This window comes from Babylonia areolata, chromosome 1 (genome assembly GCF_041734735.1).
Source record: "Babylonia areolata isolate BAREFJ2019XMU chromosome 1, ASM4173473v1, whole genome shotgun sequence".
NCBI classification, from domain to species: Eukaryota; Metazoa; Mollusca; class Gastropoda; order Neogastropoda; family Buccinidae; genus Babylonia; species Babylonia areolata.
Window position 1 is genome coordinate 12,578,278 of NC_134876.1, and position 15,584 is coordinate 12,593,861.

General features: G+C 44.2%; 1 protein-coding gene across 4 annotated transcripts in view; it reads left to right on the top strand.

Moving 5' to 3' along the window:
• Window positions 1–15,584, top strand: part of LOC143291187 (uncharacterized) — a 53,059-nt gene that overhangs the window by 34,421 nt on the left and 3,054 nt on the right. For 3 of the 4 annotated variants that reach the window (XM_076600925.1, XM_076600917.1, XM_076600944.1), the window contains exons 4-9: window positions 161–289; window positions 2,315–2,497; window positions 3,233–3,351; window positions 9,656–9,752; window positions 10,450–10,599; window positions 13,954–13,979. In XM_076600925.1, the coding sequence (XP_076457040.1) occupies window positions 161–289; window positions 2,315–2,497; window positions 3,233–3,351; window positions 9,656–9,752; window positions 10,450–10,599; window positions 13,954–13,979 (704 nt within the window). The remainder of the gene's footprint in view (window positions 1–160; window positions 290–2,314; window positions 2,498–3,232; window positions 3,352–9,655; window positions 9,753–10,449; window positions 10,600–13,953; window positions 13,980–15,584) is intronic. The other variant, XM_076600935.1, reaches the window with a different exon arrangement.

A 15,584-nucleotide genomic window follows, 5' to 3' on the forward strand; every position in this document is an offset into this window, starting at 1 on the left:
ACTGCTTTGACTTGACTTTGACGTGGGTTGGTTGGTTGACTGGAAGTTGGTTAAGTCATGACTGAATGGCTGGTTGGTGTTAAAGCGGATGTTGTCCATTGTGGTGCTGAAGTGCGTGACAATTCGTGCTGTGTGTGTGATGATGACTGTGGTCTTGCAGAGGACAATCCGGACCATGAGGACCTGCCCTTTGAAACCATTGTTTCCACCCAGGAGAAGAACTTAGAGGAGATCTGTTCAAAGCCTGCCACTGAGCTCCCCATGGGCTTCACGTTTTTCCTCAGGAAAGGTACAGTCATGGGAAAGTATGCTGCAGTTGACTGGGGATAACACACACACACACACACACATACACACACACACGCGCGCGCGCACATGCACACACAAACACATGACATTATGTGTGTGTTCGCGCGCACGTGCGTGTGTATGTGCGTGCATGGTGCGTGTATGTGTGTCGGTGTGTATGCGCGAGGGTATGTTACATGATGTGTTGTGTGTGTGTGTGTGTGTGTGTGTGTGTGTGTGTGTGTGTGTGTGTGTGTGTGTGTGTAGGCAATACAATGCAACTTTGTTAATCCGATTGGATATTATGTGTGCATTCAAAGGCTCGTCTCTCACATAGCCCAGTCGAGTCTGACACACACGAACATGAAAAGATTGAATTAAAAAGTCAAAAAGTTAAACTTATTCAGCTGAATTAAAACATAAAAACCCAGCATCTTGATTTATCATACACTGAAATTAGACGAAAAGCATTTTAAGAAACATTAAGAAGCACTATTTCCATGTTAAAAAACACTACTAAAGTACTATAAATAAGTCATAATATAGTATTACATGGTAGTTCCTGTACTAGAAACATCGCATTTTTCATGCAATCGGAGAGATATGAATTCCAAAATATTCCAGATGAACATCACACCTTCCAATTAAATCATTAACAATTCTTAAAATCGCAGGTATACTATATGCACTTTAAAACATAATGTTTTAACAAACTTATAAACATACACCTTTATAGACAGTGACTACATGTGAAGCACCTAACAGTAGCTAACATTTCCATTCTCATATAATAAACATACGTTTTTATTCATACATAAAAATCAAGAAATGCTGTCAAGATTAAAACGACGTTCATAATCATCCCGAACCCCCTCCCCTCCAGCCCCCCCCATGCCACCCCTCCCCCCCCCCACACCCTTTTCAAAACCTCAGCCCATCACTCTTCCGGCCACCCCATCTGACATGGTATCTCTCCCACTCGCCTTGCCTTCCACTTGTTAGCCACACGCGCCTCCACACACAGCTACTTCAAACTCTTTCCCTTTGGCCCTCGCCAACCCCTCTTTCCCCTAGAACTCCGCCACTTCCTTCACTAAACTCCCCAAGCTACTTTATCCCATGTCAGCCTTGACTGAACTGTCCTCACGGTGACCAACGACACGTTGGTAATCACAATACAAAGCAGAGATATGGAAATAAATGATTTTTGTACAAGATTGAGCCGATTAGTACATGCTGTGATGATGACATCGAAGACGACATAATAGGAACAACAGTTCAGTCTAGTTACTCAAGAAAACGTCACAGCGTTCGGACAAATCTTTCCGACCACTAAGGACATCTCAAGGCTTTCAACCCAATACGCTTGAAGAACAACAACAAAACACCACAACAAGGTTGCGTGTACGTTCGTAAGCACGTGCGCTCGTACGTGTTGTATGAGATTTATTTTGGTGTTCACTCTGAGAACCCGTGTGATGACCACTGGCCGTGCCCGGCAGGCTACAAGGTGGGCAATGAGAAAACGCCACAACAAGGTTGCGTGTGCGCTCGTGTGTGTTGTATGAGATTCTTCTTCTTCTTCTTCTGCGTTCGTGGGCTTCAACTCCCACGTTCACTCGTATACACGCGAGTGGGCTTTTTACGTGTATGACCGTTTTTACCCCGCCATGTAGGCAGCCATACTCCGCTTTCGGGGGTGTGCGTGCTGGGTATGTTCTTGTTTCCATAACCCACCGAACGCTGACATGGATAACAGGATCTTTTAACATGCGTATTTCATCTTATGCTTGCGTATACACACGAAGGGGGTTCAGGCACTGGCAGGTCTGCACATATGTTGACCTGGGAGATCGTAAAAATCTCCACCCTTTACCCATTAGGCGCCGTCACCGTGATTCGAACCCGGGACCCTCAGATCGAAAGTCCAACGCTTTAACCATTCGGCTATGGCGGCCGTCGTATGAGATTAATTTGGGTGTTTACTGTGAGCACCTGTGTGATGACCGCTGGCCATGCCCGGCAGGCTACAAGGCGGGCAACATGACGTGCCCCAGCAGTCTGCAGGCGGTCTTCGCCGCTAACTTTACGGAGACTGTCGACTACAGCAAGTGTTCCCAGGGCTTCATGCTGAACGGCTGTGACCGCTCCCACGTCATCTTCAACTACACCCAGTGTGGCTCACAGAACGGCAGTCTGGGGTCTTCGGGTGAGTGAGTGAGTGAGTGAGCGAGTGTGTGTGTGTGTGTGTGTGTGTGTGTGTGTGTGTGTGTGTGTGTGTGTGTGTGTGTGTGTGTGGTGTTGTATGAGATTTTGTCTCGCGCGACAGTCAAATAGGTGTAAAATCATTCTTTCAATCTGAGGATCCGTGTGAGAGTCATGGGTTCTAATCAGGTTCGGCGCTGACTTTTGCCAAGCGTTCAGAACAATATTATTTTCCAAAGTCTACTCCGATTCCAAAGACTAAGGAACATTCTTAGCTCTAAGCAAACTTAGTGCTGGAATGACTGCCCTAATGCGATACTGGTAGACATTATGCTTCTTTTTTAAAGAATTTTTATTTTATTTGTAGGTACGTACAAATGTGGGGACCGCATCCCACGAACGTTGAAATATGATTGTGTATGCGCACGCCAGTATGTGTGGATGTGTTCCCATACACACGCAGTATGCATCAGTGTGTTTAAGAAAACCATAACAAAATCCTGGATACATCAAAAACACATATCAACAGTAAATCTGACAGCACAACATGCGGCGATTCTTTTCTCAAATGAAATAACACACACACACACACACACACACACACACACACACACACACACACACACACCCCCCCCCTCCTCCAAAACACACTAAAATAAACAAATATCTAAAAATGACCAAAAGTTCTGTGTGTTGGCTGTAGAATATTGAAGGGGTGGTGTGCGTATTGTGTGTACAGGCTCTCCCAACTACACGTGCCTGTCGTCAGTGGTGAATGATGAGGTCACCTACACCATTCTTGTCCTCAAAGAGGACGTGAACACGGAACAGCCCAACCCCTACCACTTTGCCTGCCTGGTGAGTGCTGTCAAAATACGTTACATGATGATGCAATTCACATCTGCTTCATTTGAAAAAAAAAAAAAATCAGGCAGTTATCTAACAGGCAGTTGTGCAGTCACACACCACCACAAGCAGAAGAAAAACTGGGCATTGGTGATGGATTGTCTGTTTTGTGGTTTCGATGCGGTCATGTCAATATCGCAGAGCTCTGAAGTGTGAAATGTGGGATCGATGTGCTAAAAAACTGTCACAGAGAAACACTTCGCAGAGTTCGGTTGTGGGCTGAGTAAATTACTAAATGCGAGTGGATCAATACCGACATGGAAATAAGTGTACTTAACAGAGATGGACATTTTTTTTTCTTTTGTTAGAAAATAGATCAGTGAACAAACTAATGTTAAAAGGGAATTGAAAATTAGAGAAGAGGGAGAAGGGGAGATAAATAGGAGATTACTGGTTCACAGGTAGAACAGTGGGATTGATGCGCACACTCACAGTCACACTCTCTCCTCATACCAATAGCAGGGCCACATAAGGTGGTTTTCATATGTTTTTGCTATAGCCTTAGAATAAGCATGGGTAAGCAGCATACATTCCCTGCAGCACACATCTGCTTAGTAGTTCTTTCTAGGTCCTTAGCATAAGGAGTAGACAGCCCTAAATTAAGCTGATCACTCTACATTAAGCAGCACCTACTAAGCAGCGCACAGCCCCAAAGGTAAGTCACCAACGATCCCCTTGCACCTTTTCAATCAATCAGCCTGTGCATGTCACACTTCTTTCAGGTGACACTACTTTTATTCCTTCCTCCCAACATACTGTGTATATTAGTTGCAAACTACAACACTCCCCAAAAAATTATTGGTTGAACAAAAGTAACCAATATTGGCTTGACCTAATAACGGTAAGTGAATGACTGACATGTCACTACTCCATTTTGATTCACTCTTTGAAACAGATTGATCTGATTCGCTGCAAATCAAAACACACTTCTCTATACCATATGTGACGACAAGTTTAGCTCTCTCCATACGAACGGCGAAAGAGACGACGTTAACAGCGTTTCACCCCAATTACCATCATCAAAATATTGCAAGCGGAAGGCTCTTATACTGAAGAGGTGAATGGTGACAAAGAATACCACAATTCTGACGACGGAAGCTAAAGGTTGGGTCGTTCAGACACCCACTGGACATCCGAGGGGTCTGTGTAGAGGAGAAGAGAGGACTGGCCGTACTGAGTGAGTTAACACTACGTCACAAGGAGAGCGGAGGGGCAGGGGGGGGGGGGGGCGATTCAACCTTTGGGCCGAGACATTGTGACAACAAGTTTAACATATCACGTCACAAGGGGGAAATAAGGTGGGAGGTGAGGGGGGAGGAAGTTAAAACTCCTGGCTATGACAGTAATCAATCAAAGATCATATTTGCATAGGTTTCCAACATGCCGACTTCTAAGTCACATAACATGGGAATTTCCACATCAACATGACCGCAAGCCGCATAGCTGGGCTCGGTGACTGACCAAACTCACTGACCAGACAGCGGACTGGGGAGCGGGGGCAGGGGTGGATGTGGAAGGTGGTGGGGCATTGTTATAGGCTGGAGAATTTAGATTGAAATTTGCGTTAGGTCCAAATGTGAGCAACAAAACCGTTCTTTTTACGATAAAATAGAATAAATCATACTGATCACTCTGATATAACGTTTACCACTGTAGTAGGGCGGGAACATAATTAAATTTTGATTTATAATGGTAATATTCGTGTGGTTTTATTGCTTCCGCCTGTGTGAGAGCGCCTTACAAAAAGTCGCAAGGCAAGAGCATGCGAAAATTTCGGAAGCGTGGTAAGTGGCTTGCCAGAAAAAAGCGTTCAGCGCGGTACAGTTACATGTGACGGACTTCTGCCACACTGATGTTGATCTGTGAGCAGGAAACTGCGGCAGACAACATATATTGTTCAGAAAGCTAATAAGAAAGCTCTTTGGGGTCAAAAGGAAACAAACATTTTCAATTTCATTATTTTATACTGAATTGGTAGAAGACGCAAATTTGCTTTTGTGAATGTTTTCCAGTTTCTTACCAGTCTTGACTTTTCAGAAAGAATGAAATCGGGATTATACCGACTGCAAAGGTGAATTTACGGAGGCAGCACGGGATCATTTAGTTCGTAAATTGTACAATTTTTTTTGACATATTACGCAATGCACAACTTTGAAATACTTCATGCTCTGCTAATCAATGCGTAGAATATAAATATCTAAATATGTGTTAGCCAAGTTTATTTAAATGAACATTGTCGGAGAACTGTCCAAACAATTAATAAGGAAAGTATAGAGGCAGATGACGGCAAAATCGACCAGTATCATGTCTTGATGTGAAAAGAACGGTATGAAATACATATTTTTCGTTGGAAATGAACCGGTATTTGAAAATTTGACTCATGAACCCTGGCGCAGTACAGGTCGATTTATCGTGGGATATTAATAGTGATAATGATAGTAATGATAATGATAATAATGATAAAAAAAAATCATATATTCTATTAATGATTGTATAAAACTTTGTTGTAACATGTGCAACATTGAATACAAGTTACCCAAACTAACTTTCCCAACATAAGATGTTTGAATTACTGGATTTATAATAATGCTAATAATGAATCTATCATGCAATGAAATCAAACAAAATATGCGCTGAATTATGTATTTTATTAATGATTACCTAAAACCTTATGACATATGTAACATGGAACCCAAAATACCTAAACTAACTTCCCCACCCTGGATGATTTTTTTTTTTTCAGAAACATTGCAGGCACTCCATTTTCACGTAAATTGTCTCGAATGTTTAGCCGTTTAAAGTACTACTGTTCAAATTATTATGAAATGGGAATAGTATAATTTATATCACTTGACAAAAGTTATCCTCTTTATCTGAAGAATTATGATTAAAACACGGGATTCTTTGTATCTTTTTATTTGATCAGTCAACAGAACACTGATTACGGTTATTTTCATAGAGAACAAATGTGTAGGATTACAGAAAAACAAAATGTAGTAAAAGTAAAACTATGAGAAAAAAACAAAACAAAACAAAAACAAAATAACAACAACAACTAAGAATAAGAAATTTTTATATCTGCATAAAGCAGAGCGGAAGTGGAAATGGGTTACAACATCTACTCATGGTAATGTCGTTTCATGCATGCACAAAAAATTGCCAGTGAAATAGGTTCCTGTAAAGACATGAGTACTCGACACACCTGACCTGTCTTGTTTCCTGATCCTCGTTGGAACAGGTGTTTTGAAATGTTGCCACTCCTCACCCGGCTAGCAATCGCCATTTCATAGTGAAGCAGAGTCTGGGTTTTTTTCAAGACCGCAACACTGATTTAATGCGGGCACATTTTCCGTTGTACAAACGAAACATATTGTCCAACTTCGTGCGACCCGCCCCTTAAAAAAAAAAAAAAAAAAAAAAAAAAAAAAATCTCAGCTGCAGAAATACCGCGAAAAACCGCTCGTGTTTTCTTTCTTTTGTGATGGGTGTGTGCAGCTCGTCTGCTTTGTTTATATTTTTTCATCATAGTTGTCTCCCTTCCTTTGTACCTTGCGCTGATTGATCAAAACATTGGAAAGAAAATGTAGATAAACTGAGATCAAACGCAAAAGGTCGAAGAGCATCAGGAAAAACAACAAAAGTCTCGGAATGCGTTGCAAACTGCCCCGTTGCAAATTTGATTTAACAAACTGCAGATTATCCGCTGGAACTGAAGGGTCTTTACAGAGTCTTGAAACTTTCTGTTGGAATGTCTCAGCCTGCGCTGTTTAAAACATTTTATCATCAGACATTCTAAATTAATGAATGTGCCTGTTTTGGTTACCGTTGCATTGCAAAGATGCTACACGGTGTCTTGTGAGAGTGACGACGAAGAGAGTAATGCTACATTGTAGCCTGTGGAAGTGACAGTGAAGCGAGTTATGTTACATTGTAGCCTGTGAGAGTGACGATGAAGAGAGTAATGCTACACTGTAGCCTGTGAGAGTGACGATGAAGAGAGTAATGCTACACTGTAGCCTGTGAGAGTGACGATGAAGAGAGTAATGCTACACTGTAGCCTGTGAGAGTGACGATGAAGGGAGTAATGCTACACTGTAGCCTGTGAGAATGATGATAAAGAGAATAATGCTACATTGTAGCCTGTGAGAGTGACGATGAAGAGAGTAATGCTACACTGTAGCCTGTGAGAGTGACGATGAAGGGAGTAATGCTACACTGTAGCATGTGAGAGTGACGATAAAAAGAGTAATGCTACACTGTAGCCTGTGAGAGTGACGATGAAGGGAGTAATGCTACACTGTAGCCCGTGAGAATGATGATAAAGAGAGTAATGCTACACTGTAGCCCGTGAGAGTGACGATGAAGAGAGTAATGCTACACTGTAGCCTGTGAGAGTGACGATGAAGAGAGTAATGCTACACTGTAGCCTGTGAGAGTGACGATGAAGGGAGTAATGCTACACTGTAGCCCGTGAGAATGACGATGAAGGGAGTAATGCTACACTGTAGCCCGTGAGAATGACGATGAAGGGAGTAATGCTACACTGTAGCCTGTGAGAATGATGATAAAGAGAGTAATGCTACACTGTAGCCTGTGAGAGTGACGATGAAAGGAGTAATGCTACACTGTAGCCTGTGAGAATGATGAAAAGAGAGTAATGCTACACTGTAGCCCGTGAGAGTTACGATAAAGAGAGTAATGCTACACTGTAGCATGTGAGAGTAACGATAAAAAGAGTAATGCTACACTGTAGCCTGTGAGAGTGACGATAAAAAGAGTAATGCTACACTGTAGCCTGTGAGAATGACGATGAAGGGAGTAATGCTACACTGTAGCCTGTGAGAGTGACGATAAAGAGAGTAATGCTACACTGTAGCCTGTGAGAGTGACGATAAAAAGAGTAATGCTACACTGTAGCCTGTGAGAGTGACGATGAAGAGAGTAATGCTACACTGTAGCCTGTGAGAGTGACGATGAAGGGAGTAATGCTACACTGTAGCCTGTGAGAGTGACGATGAAGGGAGTAATGCTACACTGTAGCCTGTAAGAGTGACGATGAAGAGAGTAATGCTACACTGTAGCCTGTGAGAGTGATGATAAAGAGAGTAATGTAGCCTGTAAGAGTGGCAGTGAAGAGAGTAATGCTACACTGTAGCCTGTGAGAGTGATAATGAAGAGACATGCTACACTAAAGCCTGCAAGAATGACATTGAAGAGAGTGATGTAGCATGTGAGAATGACGATGAAGAGAATAATGTAGCCTGTGAGAGAAAGGATAGAGATAGTAATGTACCCTGTGATAGTGACAGTGAAAAGAGTAATGTAACCTGTGAGAGTGACTATGAAGAGAGTAATGCTACACCATAGCCTGAGAGATTGACGATGAAGAGAGTGATGTAGCATGTGAGAGTGACGGTAAAGAGAGTATTCAGTACTGCATTGTAGCCTGTGATAGTGACGATGAAGAGTAATGCTACTCTGTGTGCTGTGAGAGTGACGATGAAGAGAGTAATATGTAGCCTGCGAGAGTTACGATGAAGAGAGTAATGTAGTCTGTGAGAATGGTAGTGAAAAGAGTGATGTAGGCTGTAAGAGTAACGATGAAGAGGGTTATACTACATTTCAGCCTGTGAGAGTGACGATGAAGAGAGTGATGCTACACTGTAGCCTGTGAGAGTGGCAGTGCAGAGTGACACGTGGTGCTCTGTGAGGAGAGTGGCAGTGCAGTGTGACACGTGGTGTTCTGTGAGAGTGGCAGTGCAGAGTGACACGTGGTGTCCTGTGAGAGTGGCAGTGCAGAGTGACACGTGGTGTCCTGTGAGAGTGGCAGTGCAGAGTGACACGTGGTGTCATGTGAGAGTGGCAGTGTAAAGTGACATGTAGTGTCATGTGAGAGTGGCAGTGCAAAGTGACACGTGGTGTTATGTGAGGAGAGTGGTAGTGTAGAGTGACATGTAGTGTCATGTGACAGTGGCAGTGCAGAGTGACACGTGGTGTCCTGTGAGAGTGGCAGTGCAGAGTGACACGTGGTGTTCTGTGAGGACAGTGGCAGTGCAGAGTGACACGTGGTGTTCTGTGAGGACAGTGGTAGTGTAGAGTGACACGTGGTGTCCTGTTAGAGTGGCACGTGGTGTGGCAGTGCAGAGTGACACGTGGTGTGGCAGTGCAGAGTGACATGTGGTGTGGCAGTGCAGAGTGACACGTGGTGTGGCAGTGCAGAGTGGCACGTGGTGTCCTGTGTTGACATGTGGTGCAGGCTCAGCAGGAGAATGAGGACGGCAGTCAGATGATGACGAAGAACGCCGGCACGTGCGGGGGCACGCCCTCTGTCAACATGACTGCTGTGGAGACCGGTGAGTCTTCAGGCACTGTGTTCTCTATTCTGATGACTGCTATTTACCCTGCTATTGTGTCAGTCGTATCGCGTTACAGTTTGGGCTGTAACTGGTTCTTTTCTTTACTTGTTTTGTCAGATTGCATGCGCACGTGTGCAGGCGCAGACATACATACATATCACGCGTGCGTGCATGCACACACGCACACACACCACGCACAGACGAACACAGACACAACATAAGTATGTGAGAGTGAGAGAGAGGGAATGAAAGAGAGGGAGAGACAGACAGACAGACAGAGACAGAGTGACTGACTGACAGAGGCAGAGAAACAATTGCAGAGAGAGTGATGGTGCGCAAGTGTGTGTGTGTGTGTGTGTGTGTGTGTGTGTGTGTGTGTGTGCGTGCGTGCGTGCGTGCGTGCGTGCGTGTGTGTGTGTGTGTGTGTGTGTGTGATGTTATCATCTTGATCATCATGATGATCATGATTATCATCATCATCATCAGCAGCAGCAGCAGGACCACCACCACCAGAATCATCATCACCATCACCATCACCACCACCACCATCATCATCATCAGCAGCAGCAGCAGCAGAATCATCATCACCATTACCATCACCATCATCATCACCACCACCATCATCATCATCATCATCATCACCACAATCATCATCATCATCATCATCATCCTTATTGTGACGATGATGTTTCAGTGTCGTGCCGCCCCCCACCCCCGACGAGCACGGAGAGCCCCACACAGCCCGGGTCAGGTAGCGGTAACAGCACACAGCCCCCTGCAAACTCCACTACTGCGGGGCCGGGCACTGGGGGTGGGGAACAGGGTGGCGGAGGGACTGGGGACGGTGAGTGCGTGCAGTTCGCCGCCTGTGTATACCCTCCCTCCCTCCCTTCCGTCCATCCATCCTTCCTTCCTTCCATCCTTCCCATTCCTACCCGCCCACCCATGTGTCATCACCTGCTGCCTCTCCCCCCCCTCCTTGTCACTGTGTAGGCGTCTTGGGAACAAGATTGGAAGAGAGAAAAAAAAGAAAAGAAAAAAAGTGATGAACATGACGGAATCGGCAATTCAACAGCTTTAATGGTCATGATTTCTTCCCATTCCAGTTATGACTGATAACTTGAAAACTAGCATCTGTTCATTCATTCATTCATTTATTCTATTTATGTTTGCAGGTAGCCAATGTATGTATGCATGTAGGTAGGTAGGTGGGTGGGTAGTTTGTGTCTTTGTCTCTGTGTGTGTTTTGAAGAAAAAAAAAGTGTGTGTGTGTGTGTGTGTGTGTGTGTCAGAGAGAGATAATAATAATAATAATAATAACATAATTATCATCACACCCCTGGGAAGACACTGAACAGGCAGTGCTGACATAGAAATGAACGGAGGCCAAACCCCGGTGAAGTGTGTCTGAGGAATGAAGCTGGTCCTCTCACTGTCTCTGTGAAGCGAAAGGTCCCCTCGGCTAGCTTTCACACAGGTGGCCTCGTGATTTTTTGACTCACTTGTGTAAACAAAGTGAGTCTATGTTTTAACCCGGTGTTCGGTTGTGTGTGTGTGTGTGTGTGTGTGTGTGTGTGTGTGTGTGTGTGTCCGTGGTAAACTTTAACATTGACATTTTCTCTGCAAATACTTTGTCAGTTGACGCCAAATTAGGCATAAAAATAGGAAAAATTCAGTTCTTTCCAGTCATCTTGTTTAAAACAATATTGCACCTGTGGGATGGGCACAAAAAAATAAAAATGAAGCCTAATTATATGCAAACTGCAATTACTGTTATATTTATATTTTTTGTATTCTCTAAACTTGGCACTTTGATCTGATATTCTGACCCAACAACAAGAGCAGTCATTATTATCATTTTTTGTTCAAACAGGAACTTCTTTTGCTAAGCATGGAAGTTTTAATTATTTTGCAAACGTTTTGGTGCAGATAGTAAAAAAGGGAAATTACTCTGTAATTAATGCTAGGGGACTTAATTTGCTTTAAACTGATCTTTCTCATCTTAAACATTACATTTTGAAATTATACTCAATACATAAAAAGTTTGGATTTTTTAAAAAGTGTATCACAAGTGAGTCTTGAAGGCCTTGCCTCTCTTGTTCTCTCTTTCAGTACCATTGGGCTGCTGGGCCTTGGCTGAGTATGATGGACTGAACAATATTTAGCAATTCCAGATATGGGAGTTGGAATGCACGGATGAGAAGTATGCCAGTGTCCTTCTCGCGGTCCATGTTTTTGTTCTGTCATTCTGGTTGCAGTGTCAAAGAAAGTTTATGGTGTGTCCATATCATTTACCGCGAGTTTTGCTCAAGAATCACAGTTTGCACTTTAAGTACAGCCCTGTCATGTTCAACTCTCACGATAGTCTGAGACCTATATTCTAACACCTTTCGCGATGAGGGCGTGATTTTGTTCAGATTAAGAGTCGCACATGCACGTTTACTGGTGGTTTTGTAGACATCCAGTAAAGGCGTTAATCTTCACGTTTAATGTTGTCATTCACGAGTTCTTTATCATCAAAGCATTCACATCATAAGAAATGGATATGGGACATGCTGGTTTTGAGAATGACATAATCACGCATGTTACGTGTATGGAATGGTTGTCTGTCAAAACTAGCCTTCAGTTCTGTTCCAGAACAATGTTCTGATACATCGTGTTGTCTCCCTTTCGCCAGCTTCACATTATGCATGTTTACCATTACTTGAAGCGTTCGTTGATGTACGCTGTTAGCAAGGAGCCGTGCTGTGATCTGTCTGTCTGGACATCCACTCCCACTTTGCCCCTGTGGCATTACAATTGTCGCATGCGTTTTTGGTTACTATTCCGGTATTCACCTTCACCTTCACCTCTCCCGTAGTCTGGGTTCAGACCGTTGGGGCACCGCTGCTGACCTGGCCACCACCCCTCTCCACTCTTCACGGTTTTCTGATTTCCTCAGGGCGTCACCGAGCGTCAAGCCTGTCCACCCCCGGATGTTGTCTTCCCATCTCTTCTTCTGCCGTCCTCTCCTTCTGCCTCCTTGTACGGTGCCTTGCAGGAACGTTTTGGCAAGACCAGATGATCGGGAGATGTGTCCATACCACCTAAGTTTGCGTTTTTTCACTATGGACAGAAGGTCTTCGTAGGGTCCAATACTTTGCTTGATTCTGTTCTTCACTTCCGTGTTAGTGATGTGGTCTCTGTAGGAGATGCCAAGTAGTCTACGAAAGCATCTCATCTCGACAGCTTGGATTCTTCGGTATTCAGTTTTCCTCAAAAAGACTCTTGAACGTTATCTGTTTCGACTCTTGAACGTTATCTGTTTCGATGTGTTGCTTCATTGGTGACCCCGACCACTCGGTATTCAGTTTTCATATTAGTTTTGAACCGGTCGTTATAGTTTTAGTTTTCAGTTGAGTTGGTCCTTGTCGCCAACGATGGTTTGATTCTTTTCAATGCTATCATGTGTCGCGTCTCTCCCACACTTTCGTTCCCTCTTCATCCCTCCATCCCTACGCTTCCCCCCCACCCCACCCCCGTCATCCCTCCCTTCCAAGCTTTCCCCCCGCCCCCCAGCCCCCTACCCCCCACCCGGCTGACTCGCTCACTTACCTCCGCCGCCACCCTCTTCCCCCATGCCCACATGTACTGCACATGTGTTTGAAGTGATGGTGACGGGCAACATGTTTCCATTTTTCTGTAACGGTAAAAATTTAGCATTGCGCGGGGAGGGAGCGGGTGGAAGGGAGAGGTTGGGGGTGGGGGTGGGGCGGCTCGAAGGACACGGGGCATGCATATCTATGTACATGTATGTGAGTGGGTCTGTGAACACGTGCGAGTGCGTCTGTAGATCATACACTGAAGCTGGCTGATCGTGGAATCGTTCAATGATATGTGTGTGTGTGTGTGTGTGTGTGTGTGTGTGGTGTGTGTGTGTGTGTATGTGTGTGTATGTGTGTGTGTGTGTGTGTGTGTGTGTGTGTGTGTGTGCGTGCGTGCGCGTGCGCGCGCGCGCGCGACTGAAGCCTAACTGACTGATACATGAAATGAATTATGAGCGAATAAAGCCAACTCTCAATCGGCTTTTCCCAGGTGGGCATCCTGTTTATGCAAATGACTCCGTGTTAATAAATCGCTTTGAGCTTGGTCTCTGGCCGAGGATAGACAGACGCTATAGAAGAATCCACACCAATCATTGTTTTCTGCTGTGTTTTAGGTAACTCCGGCAGCGCCTCTTCTTGGGTGAGTACACGATTGTGACTTCAATCTTACTATAAAAGAATGGCTGACGATGGACGGACGAAGTGATAAATCGATCAATGAACTCGTTCACAGATAGGCTCATTGACTAAGTGTCTGTGATTTGACGGCCTTTGTGTGCAGCTGTGTAGTGTGTTTTGAGAACGGAATGAGAGACAGAGACAGAGACAAAAACATGACATGCTGATTTTTTGTCAAATCATTTATAGTCATTATGACAAGGTGGTAGAGAGAGAGAGAGAGAGAGAGAGAGAGAGAGAGAGAGAGAGATGGCGTGATGGTTTATTGTCAAAATCATTTATAGTCATTATGACAAGGTGGCAGAGAGAGAGAGAGAGAGAGAGAGAGAGAGAGAGACAGAGAGGAAGAGACATGGCATGATGATTTATTGTCAAAATCATTCACAGTCATTATGACAAGGGGGATTATGAAATGATAATAAATAAATATTATAAATATTATGAATCACGATACACCACAACAACGGAATGCAATAAAAAGGAAAGAAAAAACATCAAAAACAAATATCATGAGAGAGACAGAGACAGATAGAGAGAGAGAATCAGTTTAATGCGCTCGAATATACAGTAATTCATGCTATGATCGATTGTAGTTATAGTAGTCATTTCTGTTTCTCTGTACCATCTACCGGCCTTTAGATAATGCTGATTTAAAGGTCGCACACACACACACACACACACACACACACACACTTGCATACACTGACATACACACACGCACGCGCGCGCGCACGTACACACACACGCGCGCGCGCGCGGGTCATTAACTTGATTAAGCTAATTGACTGCTGGTTTTGTTGACGATAATGCTGACTTCCTGTGTGCCTGTTTGTTGACATTATCTTCGCCTGTAAATCAACGCGCGCGCGCACGCGCGCACACACACACACACACACACACACACACACACACACACACACACACACACATACACACACTCTGATCACTTGTGAAAACTGGTTAAACAGAAGCCAAACACCCACAACCGATTCTACTTCGGCGCCTTTATCAATTACAGGAAGAGTGGTATGTTTAATTCTATAAAACTTAGTGCTCATGTGTACTGTGTTGTGAATTGTGTTGTGGCGCCGTTCCGTGATGTGTTGTCTCGTGTTTCTCTCTCGCAACTACTATCATTTTGTGTGTGTGGCGGGGGAGGGGGGGGCTGTTCTCCATGAAGAACACTGACATGCCGTGTATACGTCACCTTCCTGTTCTCGTTAAATTTCCATAGGGAGCGGTGATGCATTGTCCTGAACTTTGGAGCGTGAATATGCAGTGTGAGTGTGAACCTTGGTGACCACCACTGCGATAGCAGTTACGAGGATTATAATCTGGGTTAAAGGTCTCTACCAGTCAGCAGTTCACACCTGTCCGGTTATCAGAACGAATGCAACAACAACAAAAATGAAATTGGTTCTGACAGTTAAACTGTACAACAGATGGCCCAAGGGTTCCATCAACCACGAGTTTAGGCTGCTATGTACTACGTGGGACACAGATGTTCAGTGTGTGTGTGTGTGTGTGTGTGTGAACTGATGAAGCATGTGCGTTTCAGGGAATGTTC